The 25,270-nt window shown below is 43.1% G+C and overlaps 1 protein-coding gene across 5 annotated transcripts in view; it reads left to right on the forward strand.

Annotated features, from left to right (window-relative positions):
* The window catches only part of KMT2B (lysine methyltransferase 2B), a 63,505-nt gene extending 39,391 nt beyond the window's left edge, over positions 1–24,114 (forward strand). For all 5 annotated transcript variants that reach the window (XM_042439397.1, XM_042439398.1, XM_042439399.1 and 2 more), the window contains 25 exons: positions 1,447–1,542; positions 1,677–1,794; positions 3,413–3,526; positions 4,128–4,312; positions 5,948–6,040; positions 6,130–6,219; positions 6,394–6,467; positions 7,408–7,532; positions 8,359–8,462; positions 8,999–9,136; positions 10,473–10,631; positions 10,807–10,927; positions 12,026–12,104; positions 13,725–13,879; positions 15,267–15,482; positions 16,158–17,682; positions 18,834–18,929; positions 19,166–19,278; positions 19,935–20,072; positions 20,553–20,627; positions 21,223–21,400; positions 21,634–21,741; positions 22,607–22,690; positions 22,898–23,027; positions 23,235–24,114. In XM_042439397.1, the coding sequence (XP_042295331.1) occupies positions 1,447–1,542; positions 1,677–1,794; positions 3,413–3,526; positions 4,128–4,312; positions 5,948–6,040; positions 6,130–6,219; positions 6,394–6,467; positions 7,408–7,532; positions 8,359–8,462; positions 8,999–9,136; positions 10,473–10,631; positions 10,807–10,927; positions 12,026–12,104; positions 13,725–13,879; positions 15,267–15,482; positions 16,158–17,682; positions 18,834–18,929; positions 19,166–19,278; positions 19,935–20,072; positions 20,553–20,627; positions 21,223–21,400; positions 21,634–21,741; positions 22,607–22,690; positions 22,898–23,027; positions 23,235–23,510 (4,590 nt within the window). In that variant the 3' untranslated portion in view covers positions 23,511–24,114. The remainder of the gene's footprint in view (positions 1–1,446; positions 1,543–1,676; positions 1,795–3,412; positions 3,527–4,127; positions 4,313–5,947; positions 6,041–6,129; positions 6,220–6,393; positions 6,468–7,407; positions 7,533–8,358; positions 8,463–8,998; positions 9,137–10,472; positions 10,632–10,806; positions 10,928–12,025; positions 12,105–13,724; positions 13,880–15,266; positions 15,483–16,157; positions 17,683–18,833; positions 18,930–19,165; positions 19,279–19,934; positions 20,073–20,552; positions 20,628–21,222; positions 21,401–21,633; positions 21,742–22,606; positions 22,691–22,897; positions 23,028–23,234) is intronic.
* Positions 24,115–25,270: the final 1,156 nt, after the last annotated feature.

Genomic DNA, 25,270 nt, shown 5'->3' on the forward strand with positions numbered 1-25,270 from the left:
CTGTTTTTCCCTCAGCTCCTTGCTTTCCTATCTCATTAATTCCTTGACTCCTGTGACATTTTCACTGTCTTCAGCCTGCTGCTGAGAGATAATGTAAACCCAGCATGTCTGACCATTTTCCCATCCCTCCTTGCAACTGTTTTGTTCTCCAAGCTACAGAACATTTTGGGCCTGCTCACTCAGTACAAGAGGCTTTACTTTCAGAAGCACAGTACAGTAGGGATGATTCATGCAAATGGATTTTGAGCTGAGTGAGAGAGACATATAGGAAGTCTTCTCAGGAAAGGTTTGGGTCAGAGGACTGATCTAGAATATGTTAAAGGCTTGCAGAACTGTGATTGTGCAAGAAAGAGGGAACAGGAGAATTGAAAAGCCCAGAATTGTACACATGAAAGGCAAGAAAAATAATATCCTGGACATGATAGAGAATGGGCAAAGGGGATTTTGGATTTCTAACGCACAGTTGAGGAATATGTGGACTTCCACAAGTTGTTGGATTGCAGCTGCTATCAGCCCTAGACAGTACAGTCAGTGCTGAGAAGAGCAGAGATTGATTGTCCAGCAACATCTAGAGAGCTGCATACATTGCCCAGTCCTGGGATATGGAAGAGCATATTTGTCATAAGAACTAGAGACCATGATCCTTTTGCTACAAGAATCTTATTTTCCTGAGTAAAATCTGTACTTAATGGCAAATAACATGATCCACACTGTCCTGCAAACACATCTGGGTACACTTACTTATTTTATTCCCTCTACCCATGCCTCATATTTGGTCCTTCTTCAGGCATAATTCAAATTGTCTAAAATTCATTTGTAGGCTTATGACCTACAAAACTATACAGCTTAGGTCCAAATGATCTGACGGCCTCTTTCTCCTCATATGATCCTGCCCGAATCTTACAATCTTTGGGGGAGGGATTTCTTTCCATCCCACTACCCTCACATTCTTGTCTAATGAGGACATGGGAGAGAACGTCTAAGTGGTTGCTCCTACGTTGTAGATCTCTCTGCCAAGGGAGGCTTGCTTTTCCCACTCCCTTCTCTCTTTTCACCATGAGGCAAAGACCTTACTTAAATAGGCATGTAGTAAAGGCTTCCTAATAAAAACAGAAGGATATTCAGTAAGTATGATGTATTTTTTAATTTGTAATATGTGTTCAATATGCTTTCAATTGTTTTAAATGAATGTTATGGTTGGATTGGTTGTTTAATACTTTTTAACTTTTGTACTACACATTGTTTTAGTTATTTTAACTTTTATTGTAAGGTACTTTGGCTCCCATTGGCAGAAAAGTAGATATAAATTAAATAATTGAGTGAATGGATCGGTATATTTCTTACTGGACTCTGTTGTACATCCTTGTAAGGTGACATAGTGGATTGCCATTCCAAAGCTCCTTTGTAACACCTTGCTCCCCCTGCCCTTTCTTCCACTTGTTGCAGCAACTGCTGGAGTGTGAGCGCTGCAGGAACTGCTATCACCTGGCTTGCCTGGGACCCAACTATCCCACTAAACCTTTCCGTAAGAGGAAAGGCTGGGTAAGTGCCTGTCAAATACAAAGAATAAGGGCCTGGATAACACTTCCCCTGCAACACACACTTTTAGTCTACAGTCAGAGCCTTTTACTTTTATATTTACTGCTTTATCCATTGGTCATCTTTGTGCTCTTCAGATCTGTTCAGCCTGCATCCGCTGCAAGAGTTGTGGGACAGCTCCAGGGAAGAACTGGGACACTGAGTGGTCGAGTGACTACAGCTTGTGTTCTGCTTGCTCTGTGCTGTATGATAAAGGTGAGATATATGAAATCCTCTGAAAAAATTGTAGCTTTCAGCTTATTATTATTATTATTATTATTATTATTATTATTATTATTATTATTATTTGTATCCCACTCTTTTCCCAGAACTGGGAACTCAGAGCTTGAATTTGTTAGATAAAGTGCTAAACAGGGGTTTAGGGGAGAAACTTCAAGATATGAATGCTTTGAAGAGGAACTGAGATGGCGGAGGGCGGGTGAATCAGTGTTCTGTTTGGTGTCCTGTTAGGTTATTATACTAGTGTAAAAATGCAAAAGCAGTTGCACTTTCATACAGATTGTATAAGTGCAGTCCCTAGTGCAGCCACCCATTCTGCAGAGACATACACAGCCCCCTCACAACCTTGTGATTTGATGGGTGCGGGGGCTAATACATGATTGCATATGGCTGTGGTGCTCATTTTGCTGTTGGTTGTGCAATGGTGGGATCCAGCATAACTGCTGGCATGTTATTTGCATTATACTAAAAATGTATATGATCCTTTCTTCTTGGAGCCTTCTGGATGTTGTTGAACCATAGTCTCTATCAGCTCCAACCAGCATATACTCTGTTGTAAGTGACTGTTAGCAAATGCAATCCAGTTTTTGAGGGCCACAAGTTGTCAATATGCATGTGCTTGGTCCAAAGCTGGTAACCATTGTTCCCTGGGCTGGAAAAAATGGGTGACTATGGGCCTGAACAGACAGGCTAAAATAAACTGCTTCGGGTCACTTTGGAGGTATGCTGTTTAAATGCTGCATGTGCCCTAAGAGGCCAGAAGCCACACCAAAGCCATGCTCCAGTCCTAAGGACTAGAGTGCAGCTTTGGCACAGCTTCTGGCCTCTTAAGATGCATGTGTCATTTAAACAGCATACCTCCAAAGTGACCTGAAGCAGCTTTATTTTGGCCGGTCTGTTTGGGTCCTATGATTCATAGAAGACTGAATTTTCCTATAGTGGAAATAGGTTGTATTCTCAAATTGAGCTTTTAAGAATATCCTGGCTTAATAACATGAGTTATCATCATCCAGATCAGCTTAGTGTGTTTTTAGAAGGGCCTGAAAAGAGGATTTCCTATGCATTTTGGGATCTGAACATTTATTAGATTGCCTCTTCCCTTACCAGCCCATCTATTCATTGCAATTATCATCTCAAGGTGTCCTCAAGCTGCCTCTGCCTTCTGAATTGTGCTCAACAATATTTGGGAGAGGGATTTCTTTCAAGCAAGGGCGCCTTTTCAATGCTATAATTTGGAATTCATTTCCCAGGACATGCTTAGTGCCTGTGCTGACACTGAGGCAAATATGGTTTTATTTTCCTCAGAATTAAGAATTTTAGATTTTTGGGAAGTTGTTAAAATAAAGGTTTCTGTTTTACTTGATTGTCTCTGATGCTATTTTTCTTTTTCTTTTTTACTAATACTTTTATTTTATTTTTGTTAATAGAATATTATAGAATGTTATTTCTATGCTGAAGTTGTAGGAAATAAATGAACAAATATCATGAAATAATACAGAGATTTTTGAGTGGGGCAAGGAAGAGATCAGATGTAATCTGATTTTCACAAGAATAGTTCCACTGGTTTGACCTCTTTCTTTCTTTCCACTTCCAGGAAACTACTGTCCAATCTGCTTACACTGCTATGAAGACAATGACTATGAGAGCAAGATGATGCAGTGTGCCAAGTGTGACCACTGGGTTCATGCCAAGTGTGAGGGACTTTCAGGTTTGTGCTGTGCCCAGCTTGGGCTGTGTAGTCTTTTCAGTCCTTATAGCTGTATCTCATTTGGCTAGGTGGGTGAAGTGGCACATATATGTATGATTTTGCACACACTCTCCATTTTTAGAAATATAATTTATTCATGGTATCCATATTACATATCATACCATATCACAATCTTACAAAAATAATTAAACCTTTTAAAACTTTTAAAAATCACATTTGACTCTACATTGTATAAAACAATAAACATTTAAATAAAAATTACAAAAAAAATTAATATTAAGCACATCACAATGTTACATTCAAATTAGTATAAGTATATGTCTCACAGATTCCAAAACTGGCCAGTATCCTCAAAATCTAATCTAAGTGTAGCTTCATATGTACTGTACATATTTACAAAAAAGCCTCTCACCACATAATTTATTTGTGCTCAACTGTCCCAACATAAGTACACGTGTCCCAAGATAGATGTATGTATCATTACCAGTCCTTGAACTTAGTAGGGTAAATCCTGCTTGCTAGGATAGGCACTGCAGAGAGTTTGTTAGTTTTAGGTCTAAGACAGAGCATGTCTGATGTGCTGCTCCCCTCTCTCCTTTAGATGAGGGCTATGAGATCTTGTCCAACTTGCCTGAGAGTGTTGTATACGCTTGCCGGCCCTGCTGTGGTAGTGACAAGGCCAAGTGGCGAGAGGTCCTCAGCTTGGAGCTGCGCAAGAGCCTCCGGCAGGTGCTTCAAGGACTAATGAGCTCCAAGTGTGCCACCTCATTGCTGCAGTGCACACAGGTATGGTTTCAGAGTCATCTATAAGCCCTATCCTCCTCCTTTGGTTTCTCTAGTTTTGCATGCAAATATCATAGTCAGAGCTTGGGAAAGTTCTGTTTTGGACTACAACTCCCAGAATCATCCAGCTACTGCTTTTCAGGCTTTGGTTGTATTGAAAGAGATCATCTTGGCCCAACTAATTGAGACCTGTTCTTTGACATTCCATGTTTCGGCTGAATGTGTTCAGATACCATATCTGTTTGGAATCTGAGTCCCCACTTACAACTCAGAGAAAGTTGCCCTTTATTTTAAGAGGACAGAAGCCAAATGCATAAAGTTGTGGATACAAGTCAGCCTTGAACATTTGTTTTTAGAGAGATCTTGTAGCACCTTTGAGACTAAGTGAAAGAAAGAAGTTGGCAGCATGAGCTTTTGTAGACTTCGAAGTAGACTGAAGTCTACAAAAGTTCATGCTGCCAACTTCTTACTTTCAGTTAGTCTCAAAGGTGCTACAAGATCTCTCTACATACTGTTGATTCTACAGACTAATATGGCTATATTCTCGAGTTCTACCTCCTTGAACATTTGTTGTTGTTGCTGCTGCTGCTGTTGCTGTTGCTGTGTACTTTCAAGTCTTTTCTGATCTGTGGTGACCCTAAGATCTAACTCCATATCATGGAGTTTTCTTGGCAAGATTTGTTCAGAGGAGGTTTGCCATTGCCTTCCTCTGAGGCTGAGAGACTGAGCCAAGGTCACCATTTATGTGTTTTAAAAATATTTTATGTGTTGCCTTTTGGTCTGGGTCCCTTCCGAAAATGAATTTATATTTAAAACTTTATCAGACAAACAAAGCAAGAAAAAACTGGGTGGAATCCTGTTGCTAAAGTTGTGCACTTGTGACTGTTTCCTTTTCATGATCCCTGTATAGCCTGTAGTTTAGGGGAAACTTAAGGACCGTGAAAGTCTCCCACTTCCCACAGGCAGCAGCTGCTGTGATGAGAGGGTGTCTGCACCCCTGTCAATCAGGAAGCAAGTAGCTGACAGTTCCATCCCCCCCCCCCCCCCCCAAACGCAAGCGATCTTCTGCATAAATGGGACAGGGTCCTGCTTCTGTCTGTCACAGCAGAGATAACTCATGGGAGGGGGTTAGATTTTAATTTAGCTGCTTCCCTAATGAAAGGTGAACAAACCTGCATTGACCACACTGGCTGCTGCAACTGCCTAGTGAGTGGGAATTGGGATGAGAATCATTGCATAGCACAGTAACTATGGCACTGACACATCCATAGCTCCCTAACATTTCCAGCCAATGTTTTAAAACAGAGAGTGGAATAAATTAGTTTTAAATAATTCATTACTCATATATTAATATTATATTAAAATTATATCTTAATGATTCAGAAAAATGTCCTGCCTGACACCAGAGCTAGAAAATTACTTTTAGGTGATTTCAACTCTGAGACTTCCCCAACCAATAGAGTTGTAGTCAGAAAAGTACTGTTCTCTTCCAAACTCTCCCTGAAGCTAAACAAAAATGAAAATAGTCTTACAGTAAATGCCATACATTCAGAATGGTGAAAGGGTCTCTGCAGCAGAATTCAGACTAGAGTAGGTCTCAGCACACCATTCTACTCACCCTTTTGCTTGGATTTCCAGTGTTGCCCGGATGATGGTGTAAAGGTTCACCTGGGGCCCTGTGACCTACGCACTGTCAACAAGCTTTTTGAACAGGGTCACTACTCATCTGTGGTGAGTGTTGGGAGCAGGGGTTCCAGGGTGGAGCTGCTGTATAGGAGCTTAGCTTCTTACCTCGGCTGAGCTTCTTTCTCTCTCTGCAGCACAGCTTCAATGAGGACATGGTAGGAGTCCTGTTGTGGCAAACAGAGGATCAGCAGAACAACCTTACTGCAAAGGCACTCTATCTTGAGGTACTCTCTATGACCTGGATTGGTGGCATGGGCGTTGTTGAGGGAAATGAACTTGAGAGGGAAATGAAAGCAGGAGTTTGTGCGCATGTGTACATGTACACCCATGTAGTCTGGCCTGGAGTACTGTCACCCCTGCTATAATAATTTTGTGATCTCTTTTTTTCTTCTTTCCAGCTAATGGGAAAGTTCTTCAACTGGTTTGATGCTCAAGATGCAAAGCACTGGACGCATAACAGCACCCTTCCCAAGTAAGTACTCAAAGGCTGAGACTGTACAGTCTCATAGAGCCTTTGTGCCTGAAGAGTGGGGTATAAATATGTTTAAGTAAATAATATATATAATTTTCAAGGTTTATTAAAGGCACTAAGTTGGATGCAGTACTTAGCAGGTTAGTGCTGTTTGGGCAGGGGACAGGGAGGTTTGAGACTCCAGGTGTATTGCAAATTGTATGCAATTTTCCATCTATAACATTCTTTCCTGTGTTGGAAAAAAGGTCGGATACATGTAGAATTAATAAGTAAGAATAAATGAGAATATGGGACTTCTTACATTTAGAGTTTCTGTAGAGGGGTTTGGGGATTAAGAAAGAGTCTTTTGTGTTTTCTGCCAAAACTCTTGGAAAAAGCTATATAGACAGTTGTCCTTAAAAATATCAATTACTGCGAGAGAATGGAATGGGGCTTGGGGCTTGCTTTTACATCAGGGGAATGTGGTATACACAGCTCAACTTACTTTTCATTCATATAGTACATTTTTAAAGCAAAGTTATTCTTAGCCTAACCTATATCTTCACAACAATCTTGCAAGGTGTGTTAAGGTTTGTACTTTATAGAAGGGAGTGTGAGACCAACAGATGAGAGGCCAAGTTCACCCAGTGTATCTGAGTCCCTCTCAGTGCCAAGAAGACAAATGCCTCTTTACTGAACCACATGTTCTGTGGTTGATTTTAGCCTCTGTTCTTCCTCCTGCACCATAAAATTCAATTTCTGGCTTCATGCCAGTCCTTTTTCAGTCCTTGACAGGATAATGTTTATGTTTGGGGGATAGGAAAGTACACATATGAACAAAAGTAAGTGCAAAAAAAATCATGTTCTTGTCTGATCATAGAATTAGCTGCTCTCTTAAAGTGAAACTCTTTGGAATGGTGTTTGTAGCACCTGATGTTTCCTATCTTTTCCCCTCCAACAGTGGCATGCTTCCCAATGCTGTCTTGCCTCCTTCCTCTGACCACATCTATGCTCAATGGAGGCACTCGGAGGAGGTCATCCCAGCTACTAATAGTCATTTGACTTACACTGTTCCTGAAAAAATGGGTAAGGCTCTGCTAAAAAGGTCTTCAGAGAAAGGTGGTATTTCAGTGCATGAATATTACCTTGGGTTTTATACTTGTCAAGGAGGGCTTTGGCTGTTGGATTTCCATTCACAGTGAATGTAACAGTACCAGCCAGGTCAGACCACTTGTACATCCCGTCTAGTGTTAGTTGGCAGGAACATTTTTGTTAGGACTCTGGAAAGATATGATCAGGAAGGTTTACAGCAAAGCAAATCTGACATAATAAGCATTACTGAAACCTGGTGGGATGAGTCTCATGATTGGAATGTGTTAATAGAGGGGTATAACTTATTTCACATGTTCCCCGACCTTTCTCATTGGCTCACAGCACAGTTCTCTGGAGTTTCAGCCAGGGGTCTTTCTCAGCTGTATCTGAACATGAAAAAGATTGAAACTGAACCTTCTGCATGCACAGTACTTTTTTAATTTATGGAGCTCTTCTACCCACCCCATTATAGCACTATGATTCTACTTTAACTTCAAAGGCAACGTCGTATGGAATCTTGGAGTATATAGTTTGGATTTCTCTTCCTAAGAATTCTAAATACTTATTACCAAACTGCATATGCCAGAATTCCCTAGGATCAAACCATAACAATTAAAGTGTAATTGTAGCACTTTGTGTCCTGTAAAAGGGTCCTTGCTTGAGGCATGTCATTATGTGTTGCCTCAGTCTTCTCTTATTCTCTTTTTATGAATGATCTACTCTTTTCTAGAATACTTTATCTGATTGGCTCTTTATGGGGCTTTTGCCCTTCAATAGTTGGAATGTAGTGCCTCAGTTTCCACACCTCCTTTCCCTGCAGCTCTGAAAGATGAAGATCACACCTCAATGCAGCAACCATTGGCTGACTCTGAGGACAAGAGACAGTGTGTCCTGTGCCTCCAGTATGGTGATGCTCCCTCCAAGGTAAGGGTGGACCCTATAAAGAAGAAAAGAGCCCAACTTTATCTAGGTATATCCATTTTATTAGACATCTAGTCCAGCATACTATTTCTTACAGTAGCCAACCAGATGCATTAGGAGATGTCAACAAGAAGAACTTGAAGATGAGAGCCCTTTGCCATATTTAGAGATGTGCTAACTCTGATACTGGAGGTAGCACATAGCTTATCATTGATGATAAGCCAAAATAATTAGTAACCACCAATGATAGATGAAAATCATCCAACTCACTGGATATTGGTATTCACTTCTCTCTCCCTGAGCCTCACTTCATGGCATCTGGAATAGGGAAAGAGGTTGGGGACCTCCAGTTTGTTGGCTTTCTATGCTGTGGCAGAATGATAATAGTTTTAAAAGTGAGATTGAAAAGGGGCAGCATATCCAGTTTCTTGGGTTCTGCTTTGTTTTAGGTAGACTAGGGTTTGCATCTCATGCAGCTCCCTTTTGATGGGTAGGTTTCACTCCTCCCTCTTAACACAAGTTCTTGGCCTCCCTTCCAGGATGCAGGCAGGTTACTGTACATTGGCCAAAATGAATGGACTCATGTCAACTGTGCTATCTGGTCAGCTGAGGTCTTTGAGGAGAATGATGGCTCCCTAAAGAATGTGCATGCTGCTGTGGCCCGGGGTCGGCAAATGGTAAGTAGGGATTGTCTCTCAGAAGTAAAGAGTGGTTCCTATTGCCATCACACCATTGGGGAAGCTCCTTCAAGCAAAACCTGTGACGAGGCAGGATTTATGAAAACCTTGTAGTACACTTAAAAAGAGATTCTTAGCATGGAGAATTCTGTTACAGTTTTTGAATTCTTTACTTAATCCACAGATGCACAGCCCTGCAGATGTAAATTCAAGTCTGCTGTAATACTATTTGGCTGTGTTGTGAGCAATCCCTAAATTATTAATCTTAACAAATAACTATAAATCTAAGATTGCTTTGTTGACCTTAAATCAGCTTTCTATAGCTGATTCTGCCAGCATACAGCCTGAGTAAATAGACATCCATGTTCGAGGATCTACTGCTCCCCCTTCACAAGAACCCCAAGGTGTGGAGTAGAGTCCATTACTTACATAAACATTCACAACCTTTTGTTATACATCAGCGATTATTATGTAAAACCCTCAAAGTACCTAGTGGAGGTACACAAAGACCAGCTGAATATTCATATTTCACTGTAAAGCACACTGTGGTTAGGAGAGAAGTGACTAACCAGTACAATCATGGCAGAGATGGCTTTTAAAATCTTTCCATTTTACTTGCTATGGTTAAACTGTTGGGGGCCAGTAACTCTTGCCAATTTCCTGCAAATCCTCCAAAGACTTACCAATGGATACCAGCCTGCAGTTTGCCCACCTCCAATTCATTGTGAGATTGGTGGTGGGAAATGAAAGGAAGGAATGAAAAGTTTGGCAGGGACAAGAGGTGCATGTATGTTCATGAGCTTACATTGTACATTGTACAGTTACCCAGTACAGCTGGATGGATCCTTGGTGAGGTCTCTACTCTCTGGAAGGAAGTCAAGTTAAAAGGGGTGTTTCTTTGATGGGAAGAAAAGTCATTCAAATCAGATTGGGAAGGAAAAGAAACGGAGCTATATGGGGTGTTTCTTTGATAGGAAGAGAAGGCTTTCAAATCAGATTGGGAAGGGAAATTAGTGGAGCTAAAACGGATGTTTCTTTGATGGGAAGAGAAGGCTTTCAAATCAAATTGGAAAACTCTCTCTCTCTCTCTCTCTCACACACACACACACACACACACACACACACACAGGCACGAAGAGTGGGACATCACAGAAGTGGTTGTTTCAGGACCTTTCTAGGCAGTATTAGTGTAATGACCCATATATAAGTCGACCCAGGATTTTAGGGTCAATTCTGGGGGCATAAATTTCTTGACTTATAGTTGGGTATATACAGTAATTCAAAGCTGTAATTTTTGTTGCTGTTACACCACTGACTTGCTTTCACTTCCTTTTAGCGCTGTGAACATTGTCAACGTAATGGGGCCACAGTTGGCTGCTGCCTCTCTACATGTGTCAGCAACTACCATTTTATGTGTGCTCGCTTCCGCCAGTGCACTTTCCAGGATGACAAGAAAGTCTTCTGCCAGAAGCATGTTGATCTTCTGGATGGGGCGGTAGGTGTTGTGGGAGGTGCATGGGGAAAAGGGTGGCGGGGCTTCCTTTTGTCTCATGGGGTGAGTGGATTATGGCTGGTTATGTTCATTAGGCCTGACATCTTGAAAGCTGGAGTTCTGAAGAATCCATAGTTACCGTCAAGCAAAATCTTCAGTTATGTTATTTGCCCTGTAGGAAATTGTTGCTGAAGATGGGTTTGATGTCCTGCGCCGTGTCTATGTTGACTTTGAAGGAATCAGCTTCAAGAGGAAATTTATGGTGGGCCTGGAACCAGACACCGTCAACATGATGATAGGTAATTTTGGGGTGGTATAGACATCAAGATATGGGGAAAGAGTTGAAGGCTGCCACATGATTTGGCAGTAGAAGTCATCTTACTCCTAATGCCTTGCTCTGAGGAAGGACCACACAGAGCAAGGCATTGGGCCTGGGGATGTAGCAGCAGTATGTGGGGTGATAGGCAGCAGGTACTGCAGCCATTCAGAGGAACATGGCAGGTCATTCTTTATACTGTGGATGGGAGGGGGAGCACAATCTGCTGCCTGAGCCATATTGCTCAGATTGCCTGATGCTAACTAACTGTGGCTGAGGAGTACAGCATGTGTTTTGCATGCAGAAAGCCCTAGGTTCAGTCCCTGACATCTCAGGTAGGGCTAAGAGCCACTGCTAGTCACCATAGTCAAGTACTGAGGTAGATGGAATAATGGTCTGACTTGCTAGATGACAGCTTCTTGTGTTCTTTTTACAGGAAAGGCTGTAGCTCAGTGATAGAGCACGTGATTTGCATGCAGAAAGTCCCAGGTTCAGTCCCCAGCGTCTCCAGGTAGGGCTGGGAAAGTCCCCTGCCTGAGACCCTGGAGAGCTACTGCCAGTCAGTGTAGAGACTATAAAGCTAGATGAGCCGATGGTCTGACTTTGTATAAGGCAGCTTCATATGTTTGTGTCTGCTCTGTAACAGCTACCAGAAGGGTTAGCAAATAAATTGTGGTACCTGAGGCAGAAAATCCAAATAAGTCTTCCCCATCTCTTACTCACATACATCGTAATTCAGGAGTAGGCAACCTGGTACTCTTCAGATGCTTTGGACTACAACTCCTGTTGGGGATTTGCAGGAGGTATAGCCCCAAAATTCTAGAGGTCACCAGGTTGCCTAGCCCTACACTAATTATCATGGGGCATCATCCATGGGGACATTCTTCAGAGCCTCACACATAAGAATTTATTAGAGGTTTTTGCCCAGTAAGTCAGACACATCTGTTGCATTCTGCCTCTGCAGTCTTACTGACACCCCAAATGCACCACATGGTGCAAATGTCTTGCCCCTTTGCCTTGGCCCTAGGCCATTTCTGGATAACAGGTACTTTGGTGCTCACTCTGTATCTATCCATTTCAGGTTCTATGAAGATAGACAGTTTGGGAATGCTGACAGACTTGTCGGATTGTGAGGGACGCCTCTTCCCTGTAGGCTACCAGTAAGTATCAGATTCCAAGTTGATGCCCATCTTTGTTGTAAAAACATCCTGTAATGCTGTCTTGGGATCTTCACCTGGCGACCCAAGATTGGGGGCTGGATATGAGTGGGGCTGGACTCTTCCTTTCATACCATCCTACTTTAAAATTCTTTACCAGCTGTGGGAGTCTATAGACTATTCACAATCATCCTTTGTCTCTAAATTCTACATTGAGGCTAGGAAGCCTTTAGCTGAGGAGCCCAATCAGCCCCAGCCAATATGGCCAAAGATCAGGATATATTGAAGTTGATAGTTCAAAACATCTGGCACCTGATTGGCAGAGACAGCAGTGCAGTTTTCTATTTAATTATGGGTCCCCTTTGGCTGCTTGAGCATTATATCTAAAGTGATAACAAGGAGTCTTCTGCATTAGCCATGTGAGCTCTCAAATCATTAAATTAAAAGTTGAAGACATTTTTCCTGAAAATGTCCCACCACCCTACTCAGTTGCCTCTAGTGATTTTAATGAATTTAAATTAGTATTTTTGTTTTATCACTATTTAATTGTTTTCTATTTGATCTTACTGTCTTTTGTGGGTTTTAATACTGTTGTAAGATAAACTGCTTTGGGATTTCAGGAATAAAGAATGGTAGAGGAATGTCATCACTCTAATTTAAAAAGGCCTAAATCCATTGTTAGTCCCATCCAGAGTAGTGACAAAACACTTAAGTTCTCCTGTCTCATCATTTGATCATAGTTTCTCACCCAGCAAATGTCTGTACCATTGGTAAGGAATCTATGGTTTGCCTAATGTTGTCTCCAGTTCCCATCATCTTTGATAATTGCTTATGCTGGCTGGGACTGATAGAAACTAGAGTACAGCAACATCTACATGACCATTGGTTCCCTTTAACAATCTTCCTTAGCTGAACTAATACACTCTTAGAATCCAGGCAAAAGGAAGAGCTTGACTTCATCAGTTGCCATAAATAAGTCAAGAGATTGTGTCTCAGGAATCTTAACAAAAATGTACTATACCCAGAGAAACTTGCAGGTGAAGCAGATGGGTGGTAAGAAGTGACATCTGGCCGCTCAAGCCACAATTGGGACACAATCAGCCTGGGACCACAGCGACCACATGACCAGCTCCCAAACTGGGTTACCACTGCAGTCCCAAACAGGTCGCTGGCAGGAGTGGATTTTTTCTGCTTCTTTTTCTAGTGGCTTTGGGCCACCTTTGGTGGCTTCAGAGCAGCATTGAGCTGCTTTGGGGGCATGTGTCATCTGAACGCTACACCCCCGAAGCAACCAGAAGCTGCTTTTGATCTTGTTAGCATTTGTGATCTACCTTTCTTTCAGAGAGCAGGTTTGTTAGCATTTGTGATCTACCTTTCTTTCAGAGAGCATGTATGTCTCTAGGGCAGAGATAGGTTTCCTGATTGTCAGATTGGATAGAACAGTAGATCTCAGCCATTTTCCTCCAGATGTTTTGCATTACCATTTATCTCAGCTAGTATGGCAGTGGTCATGGAATATGGGAGTGAAAGTCCCAACAGAGAGACAAAGTTTGAAAACCCGTGCATTAGATAGCTACATAGCTCCCAAAGGCCAATATTGAGCCAACATTGTCTTTATTCAAGGTGTTCCCGGATGTATTGGAGTACAGTGGATGCTCGCAGGCGGTGCTGGTATAAGTGCCGTGTCTTGGAGTATCGCCCAAAGCAGAGCCAGGAGGAGCAAGATGCATCAGGAGAGCAGGAAGAGAACCACACTATTGTCCACAGTCCTGCCGCAGGTAAGCCTGGTCTGACTTTTTAGCAAGGCCTGTTTTGGAAGAGGATCATCTCATGCCTCTCCTCCCTATATGATATGGCAGTATTATGGCTATAAGTCGACCTCATGGGTTTTGGGACCAAAATTATGCATTTTGATATGACCCATAGATAAGTCGAGGTTAAAATTTAAGGACATCTAACAAATGATGTACAGGACAAAGCAAAGGAAAACAATGCCAAAGAACTTATAAAATTCCAGCAAGCATAACTGTTTATGCTCACACTAAAGGCTGGATGAATGAGAATAGAAGGGGTCAGTAGTTCCAGTATAGATTATATTCTTGCCTTTCACCAGGGGATGGTTCTTTTTTAAATAAGAATTAAAGTACAGTACTCACATTGACCCATGGATAAATTGACTCATGTTTCTTGAGTCAATTTTTTTCACCTAAATTTCTAGACTTATACATGAGTATATACAGTAAGTGGTTGTTTTGACAGCAGCTGACAGTGTGAGAGAATAGAAATCCTTTTGGGCCACATCTGCTATTATCTACTTTCTTAGGCCAATGGGTAAGAAAGAATGTTTTTGGACTTTTTAAAAAGTACCATGTATATTAATAGTCTGATATACTATTTCATTTTTATTTTTATAGTAACAGAAACGACAACAGATATAGATATTTTTTGAAATTAAATTACTTTGAATAGTTGATGTGTTACAGTTGGATTGTTAGATAGGAACATTTGCAGATGTGTGATTTTATGTGTAATAAGATTAATAAAATTCATTAAAAATAGTGTGGTATATATTAAAAATAATCTAACCCTTAAGACTGCAAAAAATAGACTTGAAATTATGAAGGCAGTATTTCATCTAGAACTCCAAAGCTCGTATATGGTGGGAGGTTGAGCTAGGGTTTCCAGTGGTCAGAGAAAATGGCTTTAGCATCCTAATGCGTTCCTTGCCTTTCTAAGTTCCAGTTCAGCACTCTGACAACTCACATTGGCTTTTTGCATAATGCTGGGCTTGTGTGTCATGCTACCATTAGGTATTGCATTAGTCTCACCTTTTTATATGATTCATCAGCCCCATTTCCAAATGACAGTGGGCTCTCAAATTTAGTTGTTACCATAGTAATAGAAGCCAAATCCTGATTATCAAAAGGGAAATCCAATTTCCATTTTGCTAATCAGCAGAGTGATTCCTGTCCATACTGCAAAGGGAGCACTCTTGTGCTTTGAGCCAGGGACCATAACTCAATGCATGCAGGTTCAGTTCCAGTAAAAAGCACCTGGAGCATGTGAGATGAGACCAGCAGGACAAAGTGTTGACCTGGTCGGAAACAGTTTCCTTTGTTCCTTTTGCCATGTTCTGTCTCTGATGTTCATAACTGTTGTTTTCAGATTCAAGTATAGAAGACAAGTGTCCTCAGGATGCACCCACTTCCATGCCACCCCTGGAGCATCACTCTCCTGCCCAGACCCCTGGGCCTCGGCCACCCCCGGAACCTGCTGCCTCGAAGCCTAAATTTCTCACTGGAGCTCGCATCAAAGTGCCCAACTACTCCCCTACTCGGAGGCCCATCAGTGGCGTGTCATCCCGCCCTTTGCCATCCCCTGGTGTGTACATTAAGTGGTGCCTGCAACATATGTGTTAGATTTGGGAAATGATGATAAAATGATGGCTGTAGGCGATTGGTTGGGAATCTCTAGCCCTTCTGCATTTCCAATCTCATCCTCTGGATTTCAACATTGTTTCTTGGCTTCTCGGCTGTTGCAGGGGCTTTTTCCTATTCTAAAAGGTTGAAAATACTCTCATAAGGCTTTGTTATTGACTGAATTTGATTAATTGTTTATTAATTTTTAAAATTTCAGTCCTTCCTTTCTCCCAGCATGGGATTCATGACAGCTTACAGCAAGGTAGAAATAAAACAGACCTATAAAACTGATGATGAAAGAAAGATAAAATACAGTTCAACAGGTGATCTTACCAAAGCACCATTAATTTTGCTGGTGTTTTTTGTCCTACCCTTTTGCCTGTTGCCCAATGGAATGTGCCTCCCCCCCCCCCCCCCCCCTCAGTAACTTCTGTGAAATTGAATTCAAGCCTTGGGCTCAAAATGGTTTGCAACCCTTGCTGTATCCATATCATAGTATTTGTTTTAGTGGTGCATCCCTAATGCAGATGCCTGCCTTGATGCTTTGTGTAGCCAGTGCAGTCAGTTACATTCAATCTTATTAATGTGTTGTTGTTGTTGTTGTTGTTTTAATTTTCTTCCCTTCTTATTTCTGCAGGGAGTGCATCTTCCATGTCTCATCACATCTTGACTGTGGGTGATCCAGATTTCCCTCCTCCACGCCGTACTCAACGTCTCAGCCCCCTGTCCCCTAGCAGTGTCCTCCGGACCCACAGGTCCTCGTTTCCACCTCAACCCACAGCTAACAGGACTAGTCCCCCTAGCACCTCTCTCAGGGCAATGCCTTCCCTCCCAGACAACTCTACAGCTGGGAGTGAATTCAGGCAAAATTCTACCTCTGATGGGCAGCGGACCTCACCTACCTCACCCCCTCCTTCACCCCCACCTGTGCCGCCAGAGCTGGCTTTTGAGCTCAATGTCTCTGACCTGGAATTTGATGATAGCCTCCTGGACGAGCCTTTCCAGGAAGAGGAGCTTGAAGTACCACGGACAAGTCCCCCCTCACCTAGCCTGGGCCTGCCCCAGTTGGATGAGCTGGGTGATGGTGAGAGCGAGGAGGAAGGCGAGGCCAGCCGATACTTTCGCTTCCCACGCACAGTGGTGACACGAGAGTCACCTCTCCCCTCTTACCCCCTGGATCTCCCGTTGCCCCACATTAACCAGCTGGACGGCATAGATGATGGCACTGACAGTGAAGCCGATGCAGCTGGGGGACACCCCCCTGCCAAGGGCAAACAAGCTGAGCCAAGAGTTGAGTGCGAACTGGCTGGACCTGCTCCTGCTCCTGAGGACTTGCCTTCTGACATTGTGGACTTTGTACTAAAGAACATGGATGACCCTGAGAGTAAGGCCCCACTGCCTTCCTGTCTCAATCCAATGCCACTGCCTCCAGCACCTGCTACCTCCACCAGCCTCAATGGCACTGAATCAGCCCACCATAACCCTGCCCCAGATCTGACCCCAACTGTAACCCTTAGTTGTGCTCAGGTGCCAGGCATCCCTGAGGTACAAGTGCTGGGACCTGAGGGGCAAAAGCCTAGTTCCAGAATCATTCTTTTGAATAAAATGGGACAGATGTGTGTAAAAGTGCAGGGTGAAGAAGGCGTTCTGAACTCGCAAGATGGGGAGCAGGCCTCCAGCTGCGATGCCAAACTGAATCCACCACCACCACCCACACCTGCACCCAGCCTTGGCACAGTCATTTTACGGGCACCTCTGGGCCTGACTCCAAACTCATTGCCCACTTGGACAATTCGAGGTCCAGTACTCAGTATGGTGCCCATGGTGAATGTGGTGGGCACCACATCTCAAGCTGTTGGTGGTGGGCAGTTGGCACTGGGTGCCCCGGCTTTGGTAACACCCTCTCTGGGTCTCCAGCAGACCTGTCTCTTTCAGCCTGTGGCTGTGAATTCTGGCGTGCTGAGCATTCCTGGTTTGATGTCCTTGCCTGGTCCCCGCCCAGCCATCCGTGTCAAGAGAGTCTCCACATTTGTAGGAAATGTACCTGTCAAGAAGGTGAAGCTGGATGGAGTCAATGAAGAGGAGCCATTGCCTGTGTCACCTACAGTTATTCCTGATCACTTGGTTAATAACTGCATTTCCGACAATACTGTAGGCTTTGGGTAAGGACAGGCATCACTTTTTGGAAAAGCAAATACTGGTTGTTTGGTTTTGGAAACTGTGGTCCAAAAATGAACTGTTCCTACTTTTGCTGCACCTTAAGGAAGGCCCAGCGGCCAAATCCTATATCTGCATGGGACTTTGTGAGAGTCACATGTACTGTTTACCAGTTCTCTAGGATATAGGTGATAGACCATTTAAGAGCTTTCGATGGTAAGGGGTGTGTGTGGATTCTCCCTAACTAGAGATCTTCAGGCAGAGTTTGTACAGCTGTCAGTTAAAAATCCTGCATCAGGAAGTAGTGTGGATTATAGGCAGCCCATGGTGTCTGTGGGAGATCCATTACAGCCCCCCCCTCCCCGCAGGTGCCCAAATCTGTGGGTGCTCAAGTCCCCAATGGTGGCACGTGCATGCAGCTCCCATTGTGCCCAATGGTGGTGTGTGCATGCGGTTGTGCTGCCATTAGGGACAATGCAGGCTGTCCCTAATGGTGGCGTGGCCATGTGCACGCACCTCCATTTGAGACAATGTGACTTGCATCCACAGATGCTTGAATCAGCAGATGGCAAGTCCACAGCTACCAACTGTACAAGTTATTCCAACTCTAATTCTAAATTTTTTAAAGTAAATTTTTTTCACTGGAGACAACATCCTGTGGCTGGCCTTGCTGGCTTTTGAAGAAAATGCTGATGAGAGGAGCCATAGTGGTCATGAAAATTGTTCTTCCAAGTTTCCAACTCCACTTTGATGAATGGTGGGGCTGAAAATGCTGATGGTGGGGCTGTGCTGGGTAAATGCTGGTGTAGTTTATAATCTTGAATTAGGTTTTTATTTTCAGTGGAACATTCAGACAGATTTTTCTTCTTATCTGATAAGATATCTCAGATGGTACAACATCCATCAGTCCTGTATATTAGAAGCAGAGGAAGGAGGTGCAGCAAACCATGTTCAGATTTTTAAATGAACAATTGTTTGCCTTGGTTTCTTACAGTTGTTTGACAAGAGAACAACTGCACCAGGCTGTGTCCTCATGAGTTTCTAAACCAGCTTTCTTCCTTCAACAGCAACTTAGTTTCCACTTTGGACTCCTCCCACAGACATGTTCCTTAGACTCTTTGCATGCACACATTAATTTGAATCTCTTGATCTACAGCATTGGGAGGGTGCGGATGAAGACTCCCACGACAAAGTGTGTACTAGACCTGGATGAGCTTAAAGAGGAGACAGACACTGTTGGAGAGAGTGAGCTGTGAGTATCAGGTTGGGCCCCCAGGAATGCTTGATGAAAATGCAGTGTTTATGCAGGTGTTTTCCACCTGATAATTTTTCTGTTTTTTTTCTTCTTAAATATGGTAAAACTTTTTTTAAATGTTTTCTTTTCTACATATGAGATGTGAATTTTGAGAATTTTACTAGGTACACAAATACTAATATGGAAATACTTGCTTAGTGTGGCTCTTAACTCTCCCCTCTGTGCCTCTGCAGTTCCCCAATGGAGCATTCTCCTTGTTTGGGAGCATTGCACTCCTGTCCTGGAAGCCCAGAACAGAACCAGGAGCCTCTCTTGGAACCAGCATGGCATAGATATGCAGGTACAGGTATGTCTTCATGTTAGGAATGGAGTGGTCATTGTTCAGCCAGAAGGTTGTGGTCCAACTCCTGATACTTTTTATCCAAGAATAAAAACTTTTTACCCAAGGATAAAAAGTACCTACATTCCCTGTCACAAGGGTGAGCAACTTTAAGGGGTAAGAGGCCCAAACTACCCTCCCTGGAGATCTCACACGACCCTCCAAACATGGTGAATTACTCCCCTCCCCACACACACATGCACACAATAGGGAGCTCTCTCTCTCTCTCTCTCTCTCTCTCTCCATATATATATATATATATAATTAATCCAGGAGATTAAATGAGACCTGCTCTTAAAAGTATTCTCACTCTGGCTTAAAACTTTCTGGGGTAGATAAGGGTTCTATTAAAAACACCTCTCCCTTTCTCAACACATTACTCAGCATGGCTTACCTCTTTGTCTTCCCTCTAGCTGCAACTTCATCCTACTCATGAGCCCTTCTTTGGTTTCATCAGTAGCTCAGTTGATTTCTCTTCAGATGTAGTTTGATTCCATTGAGAGAAGTCTCTACTCCCTTCCTTCCAGCTCCTTACCCCAATAGAAAACCAGACCCTTTCACACTGATTGGCACCAGACAGCATAGTTGAAAGACTTAGGCTTCCTTGCTCTTTTTGCCTCCAGGGGAACTGTCCAGTTCTGATGAGGACAACATTCACCAGGAAGACAAAGAGAATGTGATGCCTCGCAAGACACAACCCCACCTTTGTTTCGAGATCACCAGTGAGGATGGCTTCAACGTGCAGGCTGACACCATTGATGGTGAGACAGCTACATGATCTGAAATGTTTGGGTTCTGTAACCTCACAGCCAGTTGCTATGATGGACACAGTGACATGGACAGTGCATTTCTCTTGAGTACCAGCTGCCCCAACCTTACACCTGGCTCAAGAAATTTTTAAGTATCTCTGGTCAACAGTAGAGGGCCAGTGTGATGTAGTGATTTGATTGTTGGGCTACAACTCTGGAGACCAGGGTTCAAATCCTCACCCAAGCATACAAAAATCCACTGGGGGGTTTGGGCAAGTCACAATCTCTTAGCCTCAGAGTATGGCAATGGTAAATCCCCGCTGAAGAAATATGCCAAGAAAACCCTATGATAGGGTTGCCTTAGGGTTTCAGTGAATAAAAAAATGATTTGGAAGCGCACAACAACAACAACAATGGTGAACAGTAGCACACTGTATCTTATTACCTGATGATGATTTCAAAGTACATCACCTCTGCCCTCTCTACACTCAGGTGCCTGGAAAGCTGTTATTGAAAAAGTTCAAGAGGCTCGCATCAATGCCCGGCTCAAACATCTGTCATTTGCAGGTAAGAAACAGTTGTGTCCGGGTTGAGGGTTGGTTAATGCTGTAGAATGGTTTCAGCCCTTGGAGCCAGATGGCTCCATAAGACCAGTCTATAGCAGGCTGGATGGCACAGGGTGAAAGGTTTGTCTGAAGTCTCTCCCCCCCCCCCCCCCCATCTTCTGGTCCCACCCCTCCCCAGCCCTCATTTTTCACTTCCTTCGTGTGTCTTGACAGGGAGAAAATCACTTTTAACATCCCTTAGCATCCTAGTGGATGACAGGGAGCACAAGAAGAAAACATTCCTGCCTATATCTACATAGGACAGTATGTGTGGGAAGGAGTTGGAATCCCTAGACATTCCTTGGGGCCTTGACTTGCTAGTATGGGACCATCCACAGGTCAAGTGCTATATGGGTTTATCCCTGCTCTGTAAGGTTATCAGCTGCAGACTGTAATGTAACAAAATGGAAAGAGAATAAATCCTGAGAGCAGAAAACAGCCAAGACAGCTATTTCAGAGGAATCTCTGGATTATTTTCCTGGGCTTTGGATTCTCTCTGTAAGAAAGCAGAGCAGGTGTGTCTGGGGCTGAATTGTAGGTCTTTGGTTTTCTGGCAGGCATGAATGGCGTGCGCATGTTGGGGATGCACCACGATGCTGTCATCTTCCTGGTGGAACAGCTGTATGGTGCCAAGTCCTGCCACAAGTACAAATTTCGCTATCATCAGCATGAAGGTGAGGAGGAAGAGCTGCCCCTCAATCCTCATGGCTGTGCTCGGGTTGAAGTCTATGCCAGGTGAGTATAGCCCTCCTTTTGTTATTTTCCAAATGGTGATGGCTGCATGATCTCTTGGAGTAGCATGTAGAAAAGTACTGTTAGCCCCAAATTACATCAAGGCATGGCTATCTTTTGCATGATTGTTAATGGCAAAGTAGTTCCTTATGTAGGTTTCAGATGGCATTTGAAGGAGGGTTAGGCAGGGAATCCAACACCATTTTAACATGGACAGGACTACCTTTATTCTCCAGGAAATGCACCTTTGATATGTTCAATTTCCTGGCCTCACAACATCGTGTTCTTCCTGAGGGAGGCCCCTATGATGAAGAAGAAGATGAAGTACAGCTCAAATCCACCAGGTGAGCGGACATGTCTGGTTTTTGTTGACCTTGAGTTGGGGAAAAGGTGGATGACACAAAGCTGACTTGGTCTCTCTTCATATATAGGCTTAGAAAAACAAGTATTGGGAAAAGTCCATTTTGAACATGACCAAAAAGCATGAGTATATAGTTTTAAATGTCCTACATTTTTCTTGAATGTCCTATATATTGTGGTATCTTGTCCCCTGTGGTTATGACTTCTGTTCACTCTGGGAAAGAGGGATAAATTGAAATTAATCAGGAATTTGTTTATTTATTGGATTTATGTCCAGCCTTTCTTCCAAATAGAATTCAAGCCAGCTATGAACCATGCAGGATTTTAAAAGGGGCAAATTTTTCTTCTGTAGCTGATTATAGGTCTTCACAGTTCAAAATCCTCAATAGCCAAACACCCCAAATAATAATGTTAAACTCAGCAGCAACAACCACTATTGAGAGTTATGGCTAAGGGAAAAGGAAGGTGGAAAGAGATCAGTTATTTTCAAAAACCCTCTTCTTTCTGGTTTAGTAAACAAATACTTATTTCCCTAACCAGATGTTTTAACCTTGCCTTATATAAAGGTTGATAATGCTTTTGCAGAACACAGCATTAGATCTTTGGCACTAAGGAGGCTGAGTGAACGTCTGCATAATCCAGGAACTCCCCATAGAAACAGCAAAAGATCTTAAAACCACAATATCAGTGAGAGTTCACATATGCCATTCCTACACTCAGCTTCACTTTAAAAGCAGTCTGATTTTTGCTTATTGACTTTTATTGAAAATCTGTCTCAAGTTATTATAATTGTTTAGGCAATCCTGAACCTGACCCCACACAGAGTTTTTCTGGCCTGTTCTTTCTTAGGCGAGCTACCAGCCTGGAGCTTCCCATGGCAATGCGGTTTCGACATCTAAAGAAAACCTCCAAGGAAGCTGTGGGCGTATACAGGTAACGAATCCAGGGCAGTCACTTTGTGTTTTAGTCCTTGTGCTACAACCCAGGGTTTCCTAATTCCTTGAGTAGGCTTGTTCATTTTACTGGCTTCCAACATAAATAAATAAACATAAATCTACCTCTGCTCATTAGTTTGACTTTAGCTTGCTATGTTAATTCTGTTCATTAAGTGTAGTTTTTGTGCTATTTCCTCCTTTCCAGGTCAGCCATCCATGGTCGAGGTCTCTTCTGCAAGCGCAACATTGATGCAGGCGAGATGGTTATTGAGTACTCAGGCATTGTTATCCGTTCAGTGCTTACGGACAAGCGTGAAAAATACTACGACAGCAAGGTACTGATGGTCAAGGAAGGATAGGGTCATTCATATAATAGGAAATGACAATGGGACTTGCAGAAGTTGGTGGGGAACGACTTGGAAGAGCTTGGGAAAATTACTCTTTTGGACTACAAAAGAGTTACAGTTTTAAAAAGGAACTTTTTAGAGCCCTGACTGAGTTCCCTAAATAATTTTATTATTTATTCCTCCTTGTGCTTGCAGGGCATTGGATGCTACATGTTCCGCATTGATGACTTTGATGTGGTGGACGCCACAATGCATGGCAATGCTGCCCGCTTCATCAACCACTCCTGTGAGCCCAACTGTTACTCGCGTGTCATCCATGTCGAGGGCCAGAAACACATTGTGATTTTTGCCCTGCGGCGGATCTTCCGGGGTGAGGAACTGACCTACGACTACAAATTCCCCATTGAGGATGCTGGGAGCAAGCTGCCTTGCAATTGTGGAGCCAAGCGTTGCCGTCGCTTCCTCAACTAAAAGACTCAGCCCTATCCAGATTTCCCAGAGGCATGTGCTGTCCCAGCACCGCCCTGATGTTGGGTGGCATGCTGAATGGCATGGAGGGAATTTAACCTCGCCATTCCTTTCCAAGCAGGACTGTCTTATCTCTCGAGTGTAGTCACAGAATTGACAGTGACTCATCTCCAAGGAGCAACTGCTATACCCCTTTTCTGTGGACTGCAGAAGAAGCTATTGGCAGTGGTCTCGTCACTTTTGAGTCTGTGGCTTAAAGTTACAATAAGCAGAGATATGGGGCAAGTATGGGATGGGTGACCCCTTACTTGTGCCCATCTGCTTTATAGTCCTAATATTCCCCCCCTCCCCTTCCTCATTTATGGGGTAAGAATATCCTTTTAATTTTGTACTTCAGATTTTTGTGATTTCCCCCTTCCCTCGGCATTAGGTTCTCTGTTTAAAAAAGAAAAAACTTCTGACCCAGGAGGATGTAAATATTTGTACAAATTTCTAAACCTGTTTATTTTCTATGCACTTTTTTATTTAAGATGCTCAGTCAACTCAGATGGTAAAGGGTTGGATTCTTGTTGGTATAATTTTAAATAAAATGCAATTTTGACACGACTGTATTGTGTAGCTTCCATTGGCCTGAAGTTCAGGCTGAAGAGAATTTGTTTTCTACAAGGTGGTGTGCATTTGTGTCTGAAGCCATCCACAAGGGTCATCCAGTCCAACCTATGCAAGAATACAGAATCAAAGCACCCTCAACAGATGGCTATCCAGCCTCCATTCAATCTCCAAAGATGGAGATTCTGCTGCTTTCTGAGGGAGTGTGTTCCACTCTCAAAAGGCTCTTACTGTCAGGAAGTTCCTCCCAACGTTTAGGTGGAATCTTCTGTGGTTTGAGCCCATTGCTCCAGGTCTTATTCTCTTCAGCAGCAGAGAATCATAGTACCTTATCACACTAGCTCAGAAACAGGATTTAAAGTAGATTTAAAGTAGAAAAAACCCGCACATGCAGGAAGTGTATCACATGACATTTCTGAAGTAATGTGAAAATAAACCGAACGTAAAGGTGGGTTGTTGTTTTTTTGGGCCCCTTTATGTTTGCTATATTTTCGCATTATTTCAGGTTTGCAGCAACGTTGTGTGATAAACCACCTGCATTTGTGGGCTTTTTCCTACTTTAAATCCTGTTTCTTAGCGGGATTCCTCGAGTGTGATAAGGTCCTTAGAGTTGGAAGAGACCCCAAGGGCCATCCAGTCCAACTCCCTGCCATGCAGGAACTCTCAGAGGACACACACACCCAACAGCTGGACATCCAGTTTAAAGACCTCCAAAGAAGGAGACTCCACCGCACTCCAAGGAAGGATGTTCATCCCAATGTTGAGGTGGAATCTCTTTTCCTGGAGCTTGCATCCATTGTTCCGGGTCCTAGTCTCTGGAGCAGCAGAAAACAAGCTTGCTCCCTCCTCAGCATGACATCCCTTTAAGTATTTAAACAGGGCTATCATATCACCTCTTAATCTTCTCTTCTCCGGGCTAAACATCCCCAGCTCCCTAATGGTTTCCAGACCCATTTTAGACGCCCTCCTTTGGAAACATGGCTCCAGTTTCTCAATGTCCATTTTGAATTGTGGTGCCCAGGTACAATAGTCCAGGTGGGACCTGATCAAAGCAGAATAGACTGGTACTATTACTTCCCTTGCTCTAGACACTATACTTCTATTGGTAGTAGTGTCTAGATTGTGTGAAGTAATAGTGCCACTCCATTCTGCTT

This window comes from Sceloporus undulatus, chromosome 9, assembly GCF_019175285.1.
Source record: "Sceloporus undulatus isolate JIND9_A2432 ecotype Alabama chromosome 9, SceUnd_v1.1, whole genome shotgun sequence".
NCBI classification, from domain to species: Eukaryota; Metazoa; Chordata; class Lepidosauria; order Squamata; family Phrynosomatidae; genus Sceloporus; species Sceloporus undulatus.